The sequence below is a fragment of the Marmota flaviventris genome, chromosome 1 (genome assembly GCF_047511675.1).
Source record: "Marmota flaviventris isolate mMarFla1 chromosome 1, mMarFla1.hap1, whole genome shotgun sequence".
In the NCBI taxonomy this organism is placed as follows: Eukaryota; Metazoa; Chordata; class Mammalia; order Rodentia; family Sciuridae; genus Marmota; species Marmota flaviventris.
The window spans coordinates 195373901-195381301 of record NC_092498.1 but is presented as its reverse complement, the minus strand read 5'-3'; the positions used below and the strand labels follow the sequence as shown (position 1 = coordinate 195381301).

Below are 7401 nucleotides of genomic sequence, written 5' to 3'. Positions count from 1 at the left end.
ACTAAAATCAATGCAGGGAAATGCAATGGTTTGTAAGTATAAAAGTGATGCTGTGGTTTGGAAATGTCCCCTGAAGGCCAAGGCTTGGTCACTGGCCTGTGGCACTATTGGGATATGGTGGAATCTCTAGGAGGTGATTCGAGTTAGGTCATTAGATGATGACTTTGAAGAGGATATTGGGACCCAGGCCCCTTCCTATCTTTTCCTTTGCTTCCTAGTCATCAGGAGGGGAATAGCCTCCTCTGTCATATGCTCCTGCTATGAGGTACTGTGCTACTACAGATCTAAAACAAGAGGGCCAAGTCATCATGGGTTGAAACCTCTGAAACCATGAGCCAAAACAAACCTTTCCTGCTTTAAGTTGATTATCTCAGGTATTTTGTCACAGTAATGGAAAGCTGAGTAACGTAGGAGGGTTGTTTGTTCTATTAAGAGATGGAGGGAAGAATTGAAACCACAATACCACATACCACAGACATCATGACTGAATGCCAAGACCAAGGAAAGGGGTTGAGATGAACAATCAAATGTATCTATCAGTGGCAGCAGTCTCTTGAAGGAGTCAATTTGCAAGTCCCACTTAAAACTCTCAGTTAAATTCAGTGGCCAGAAACTTTCCATATGGCCATTCCTGACTTCAAGGGAGGCTGGTAAATTCTCTATTGCAGGGTTGCAGTGTGCTCAGCTGAAAGCTAGCCTGATAAGCTAGCCTCGAACTAGGTCAGAAGGAGAAAATTGGTAATGAGTAGGCAACTAGCAATTTCTTCCACAGTGTTCAGTAAGATGCATTGTGTCTGTTTTTTTTTTTTTCTGCTGTGACGAAAAGACCTGACAAAAACAATTTTAGAGGAGGAAGAGTTTATTTGGGGGCTCATAGCTTCAGAAGTGTCAGCCCATAGAAGATTGGTTCCATTTCTCAGGGTTCTAGGTGAGGCAGAGCATCATGGCAAAAGAGGCTCAGGACATGATGATCAGGAAGGAGGGAGGGGGGGAGGGGGAGAGAGAGAGAGAGAGAGAGAGAGAGAGAGAGAGAGAGAGAGAGAGAGAGAGAGAGAAAACCCTAACAGTCCCCTAATTCCCACCTCCTCCAGCCACACCCTACCTGCTTCCAGTTACCACTCAGTTAATCTCTATCAGGAGATTAATTCACTGATTGGGTTAAGATTCTCGTAAATCCATCAATTTACCTTGAAACCTTCTTGCGTTGTCTCACACATGAACTTTTGGGGGACACCTCACATCTGAACCATAACACTACCCCCCACTCTTATGAAGTAATATTGAGTTAAGATGTTCACTGTGACTGCTTAATAGACACCTTTTAATAAATAAAGGATGACTACTATCTAACCAGAATTAAACATTGCTGGACTGCTGCTTTTGTAAGGAGAAAATAAAAAACAAACAAACAAAAAAATCCCCAAGTCATTTGATTTCTCCTTGACAACTCAGGAGATTTCTCCTTCTGAAACTCAGTTTATTGAACTTTAATTTACTCCTAAAATATAAATGATAGGGCTAGGTAGAGTGGCTGTTAAAGACTTCTAAAAAGAAAGTGAGTATCCCAAGGACATTTACCTCCAGGGGAGTTTCCCAGATAAACTATTCCTACAGATTTTGCTAACTCTCAACTTAAAAATTACACTTTCATTTTCCTTTCTTCCTTTTTCTCTGTACTATTTATCACCATACTTGATTATTTTATGATCTATCTCTTATCAATAGGAGGAGGCAGGGCATTTGTGATTTTGTTCACTGTTGGGGAAGTGGATTGCTGAAAATGGTCCTTGATGATGATTTGGAGTTGTCTGGCCAACAAACCAGAAAGAATTAGGAGTTCCAGTTCTCAGAGTGGTTTCCTGGGGTTGTTGCAGCTCTTTTATAACTTTAAAGCAGTCATAAAAGACAGCTTAAAGCTTGGAAAGATATTAGGTCCTACCCACCAGCAGCTGAACAAACACGTGCCAGTCTTCTAGACTTCTTGTTAGGTGTGATAAAGAGAAAGAGGCTCCTGAAATCTGGGAGTCATTCTGATGCTATCATCTCTGCCTTGATGTTCTGTGGAGCATAAACACTTTCTCAGAACAACAACATCAGACAAGGCTGCTCTCACCTGATTGAACAAAGCAAAACTAATCTATAATCATGACTCCTGTCAGTCCGAGGCCTGTTGAGAGGTGGGTACAGTTTCTGTGCACTCAACATCCCTCCTAGACAGGGCCTGGGACTGTGCAACTCCTGGGACAATTGCAACTCTCTGAATTAGGTATGCAGTGCTGAGAAGGGACCATTTCACAACAATCACAACAACCCAAGGAGTCAATGAGCAGCCTCAGGTGGTACCAAGAAGCCACGAAGCTGGAGGAACATTCTGCAACTTGTTTCTGACAGCAGGGAGAATACTGGTGCCAAGAAGGATGGTGCAGTTGGGCTGTCTTGGAGTCTAGCGATATGTGCGGTAGCTAGACAGAACCGGTTGGGGGGGAATGTTGCGGAAAGTCTGACACCCTCATGGCGGGGAGGGGCAAGGATTACAGGGGTCCCAGGACGACTTTTGAACTGCAGCCCATAGAAAATGAGGGTAGTGTGTATGATCAAAACCTGGTCCTGCCAGGTCCAGCTGGAACTGCGACCGGAAGGAGAGAGGGCTGCACCCCGCGGGGCGGGGCGGGGCGGAGCCTCTGAGGGGTCCCCTGGGGCGGCCTTTGGGAGCTCACAGGCTCAACCAGGGATGTGAGCTCAAGTTCAAAGCCCGGCTCCGCCCGGCCTCCTGGGCCAGGCGCTGCGCTCACAGCCCAGCCAGCGCTGGGAGGGCGGCTGCGGCTGTGCGCGGTTGCTAAGCCCCGCGCCCCCGGAGACGTTCCCGGTGGCTGTCGCCGGGCGCGACGCTGGGCGGGCGGCGGGAGCGAGAGAGGGAGCGCCAGCGCCGGCTCGTTGCTGCTGCACCTCGCTGCTTCCTGCCTTCCCGCGTCCGCTCGGCCGTCGAGCCTCGTCCCGCGTGGCCACCTCTGAGCCAGGCTCGCCCGGAGTCCGCCGCTGCCGCGCCATGCCGGCTGCCACGCCCGCCCCGCGCCCGCCGCCGCCCCCGGCCCGGCCGGCCCCCGGCTGCCCAGTGAGGCCTGCCCCTGGTAAGTGCCTCCGGGTCTGGGCGCCGCCTTGGCGGGGATGGGAAGACTTAAATCACCTTACCTCTGGACCAAGCTGGGTGCGGGATGGGGCAGCAGAGCCAGACCCCGCAAGGTTGCCCAAAGCGTGTGTGTGTGTGTCTGTGTATGCGCTTGCGTGTGTCTACACCGCCTGGAACTCGCTTGCTAGAGGGGTAACGCTGTCCGAAGCTGGTTTCCACTCCTCTGGCAGCCAGATGGCCCTTCATGGGAAACGGTCTGGGCATCCTGCGGGGTGTCACAGGGTTGCAGAAAGAGAGAAGGCGCCAGGGTGGGGACTGACATTTATTGAGCATCTCAATGTGCAGGCACTTTACCTAAAGTTTGCCTCATTTCATCCTTTCCACACACCTGTAAAGAAGGGGGCATTAACTTCATTTCTTGGATGGGAAAACGGAGGCTCCCAGAACTACTTTGCCTGAGATTGTGTCACTTGATAGTGGTAGAACTGGAACTTGAATCTGGTTTCCAAAACTCTGACCCATCTAAAGGAAAGGAAACTCTCGGTAGAACAGAGGAAGAGACACAACAGAAATGAAAGGCGATTAGGAAAAAGACTACAGGCAGAGCATTTGGAAAATAACAGAAAAAAAAAAAAACTAGGCTCGTGAAATATCTCTTTAATTAATTTCAAATATAGGTCCACATTTACGCTTTCTTCCACGTCTGGCTCTGGGGGCGAAGTGTGGTGAGGAAGGGAGAAGACTAGTAAGTGCTGGGCAGAGGCGTTTGGGGACACCTTTTCAGAGTATCCGCCTGCTTGGGTGTTGGGGGGGGAGGTGAGGAGAAGTTGTGGAGGGAACTAGGTTATTATTCATTCCTGACAGTTAGTCATCTCTCCACCTTACCCCCTCCCAGTTGATCCCGTTTCCTTTCCTTTTCTTGATGCATATCTGAGAAGACAGTTGTCAAATTGGAGCTGGGTCCCATCTTCATCTCTGGCTCTCATGAAATATCTTGGCACTAGGTGGCCCTGCACTTTGGGGATTATGTCAGGAGCCATGAAATTGGTCTGTGCTACTGCTTACAGAGGTGATCTGCTGGGTTAATGCTGAGCTAGTGATCACACTGAATGAGGCATCTAGAATAGCAGACAAACATTAGGGCTTACCCTTAGGCAAGGTAGCAAAAAACAGGGGCCCCAGAGAGACAGAAAAGAATATTGGGTTTGGCTGATAGCCCAACTTGAGAAAAGCATTTCAGTTTAATATTTGGATAGCTTTGAGTGGTGCCAGGAAACGCTTCCCTGGAGAAGAAAATAGAGAAAAGCAGAAAGCCATTTCTGAAAAAATGCACTGTAACTTTTTCCTTGATATTTGAAAGTTCTTTGAGGCTTATTTCCCCTCCCCCTTATACCAGGGTTTGAACCCAGGAGCATGCTACCATTGAGCTACATCCCTACCAACCCCCTCCTTTTTTTTCCTTTTCTTTAAATTTTGAGACCCCCTCACTGGCTAACTTGCCAAGGGTGTCCTTCAACTTGTGATCCTACTGCCTCAACCTCTTAAGTAGCTGGGATTACAGGCATGTGCCCACCATACCTGGTAATCCATGTCCTTTCATGGAGAGCTTTGCAATCTTTGTGCACTTGGATGCCCTGAGTACTTTTACTCTCGATTTTCAGGACTCTCCATTTCTTTGTTGGAGGATGACCTGGGCTGCAGGAACTTGCTTTGTTTGTGGGAACTGAGATCAGAGAGTGCCTGGAAATTTATAACTCCTCTGGGGGCAATCCCTACCAATGACTGATAGGTGATGAGTATTCATAGTTCAGCTTCGAGGTCCTTCCCTGGGACACTCTGAGGTGTGATAGCTCCTGTTTTCAGAGATTTTTTTGTGGAGTCACATCAAATTGACTTCCACGAGTCTTTGAGTCTTTGCCTGGTATACTTCTCTTTCTTCAACTCACTTCTTCATTCCCCTACCCTTTTTGCCTAGGAATACCTCTTAGTATACTTTCAGAGGAAGTCTTACTCAGGATCTAATTCTAAGGAACCCAAACAGAAACATGGACCCTTCTCACTCTTCTCACTCAAGTAACTGGTGACCTGGGCTTGTCTGTAGGTTGCCTTTGCCTGAATTCACAAGAGGTGTTCCCCTCTGGGTGGATGGACCCCTGTGTCCAGGCACCGAGTTGGCAAATAGGGGCTCAGTACCAGGAGCCCTTATCAGTGTGCCTCTGACTGTGCACATAGTACTTAGCATTCTGGGAGGCACTTTGAATGTTCAGAAAAACAAAGCCAAATGGAGAGTAGTTCAACAGTCCCAAGATCTCAATTCTAGGTTTTTTTATCCTCCTTTTCCCCAGTTCAAGGGAAATTTCCTTTCCATGTGTTCCTGGATATTTGAATATTTCAGGCAGATGTTGTTCTTTTCTCTGGACCAGCTGGAAAAATGCCTTTGCATCTTTCTAAAGCCAATGAAGAGAAGGAAAAGGGCTGTCTTAGCCAGTGAAGCCACAGTAGCACAGGCTGCTGTGGGGTGGTGGTGTCTTGTCGGGGAGGGTGGGCACATCTCTACCAGCCTGGCTTCCAGGGCTCCCAGGGACACCCTGTCTTGACGGTGGGGTCACTGAAGCTTAGGTGGCAGCTTTAGTTGGAGGTTTTTGCTTGATGGAGTTTCTTTTCTTTGGGTCCAGGGGCCCATTGTCTCTGATAATCCTGAGTTTCCCCACCTTTTCCTGTGGTGGTTGCCTGTTAATGTCTAAATTTGGCCCATCTGGTGGTAGAGCAGAGCCCCCTTTAAAGATGCATATGTGGGGGAGTTCTTTGAAAAGGATGCTTTTGTTAACTGCCTGGTAATATATATAGGTCAGAAAAGGGAAATCCAGGGAAAGTGGGAAAATGGGAAGACATCTGTACTAGTAGTCAGGGAGGGGTGTTGGGTTCCATTCCCAGAGATCTGAGGCCTCTGAGTGACTTGGGGCAAGTCCTTGAACTTCTCTGGGAACCTCTGTGTCTTCACCTTTCTTTATTTAATAACAGTTGTCCAGCTGTGTGTTATTTGATGTTCAAAGAGGAAATATTTTCATTGACTCATCAAACAGTTATTGAGCAAGCTTATAAAATCCTTACCTGGGGACAACTGGCAGTCTCTTGGGGACAGTGGTATCTGCAGAGGCATTAAGATGTGGGTAGTAAGTGAGAGAATTGAGATAAACACCAGGTCAGTGCCTGCGTGAGGGGCCCATGAATGTCTCTAGAGTTGCCTGGACTGGTCAGGAAGTCTAAGTGTCACAGAAATTTGCAAACATCAGGATGCTTTATAATGTGTGGTTATCCATTTAGGGCTCTTGACTCCATCAGAAACGGCCCTCAGATCCTGGGTCTGACATTGGAAAGCCATGTAATCCAACCACTAAGTTTTCTTTTTGGTAAAGTGGGCTTGTTTAAGATTTTGCAATATGAAGCACTTATCTGATATTACAAAGGAGGAAAGTGTTATAATTAAAGTAAACTTTTAGGCTGAAGAGATTCCATTCAGCTACCTTGGGCCTGTACTCTTCAAATACTTAGGGGCCTTTGAATCATCTGGGGATCCTGTTAAAATGCAATTCTATTTAGAAGGCCTGGGAGCCTGAGATCCTGCTTTTCTCAGTGGCTCCTAAATCTTGTAGTTTTTGCTCATTTGGGGACCACATTTTGAGCACAGGGCCTTAGGCCAGTCTTTCCTTCCCAGGTAATCTGAATCCCTTGAACAACCCTGTATCTGGGGAGAGATAGAAAGTTCAGGCCTCCTGGGCAGGTCTGTCTAGAGCTGGGTTGGAGACAGCTGAGAATTTCTGTCCTTGAGTAAGTTGTTGTCCCTGGCAGGTAACAGATCTAATTCAACTTCCTTCAGATGCCTGAAGGACCAGGAAGAATTCAATTTTTTTCTATGTCCTGGTACGAAGTTCTTTCTGGCCAAATGGTGTCCACTTTTGCATGCTGAGCCTGAGGAGGTACAGGTGAATAAACCACTGGGCCTATCACAGTGTGGTGGGGTGGAGTGGGGTCAGGCATTGAAAGGTGTAATTATGACATGATGAGATAAGCATTCTGTAGAATTCATGGATAATGGAGAGACTGGTTTTAAGTGATGGAAAAGGGAGGAAAATTTCCTGGTGGTAATTATATCTGAACTGGGTTTTAAAAGATGAATTACAATGACTGGAGAAGGAGGGCAGATGTATCTGGGGAATTTCATTCGAGGGTTAAGGAACAGCATGTGCAAAGTAGGGTGCTGTGGAACAGCTTGA

General features: G+C 47.3%; 1 protein-coding gene across 1 annotated transcript in view; it reads left to right on the top strand.

The window, feature by feature from the left end:
* Nucleotides 1–2771: 2771 nt before the first annotated feature.
* The window catches only part of Dclk3 (doublecortin like kinase 3), a 41676-nt gene continuing 37046 nt past the window's right edge, over nt 2772–7401 (top strand). The window contains exon 1 of the mRNA XM_027932598.2: nt 2772–3128. Coding sequence (XP_027788399.2) covers nt 3047–3128 — 82 coding nt within the window. The 5' untranslated portion in view covers nt 2772–3046. The remainder of the gene's footprint in view (nt 3129–7401) is intronic.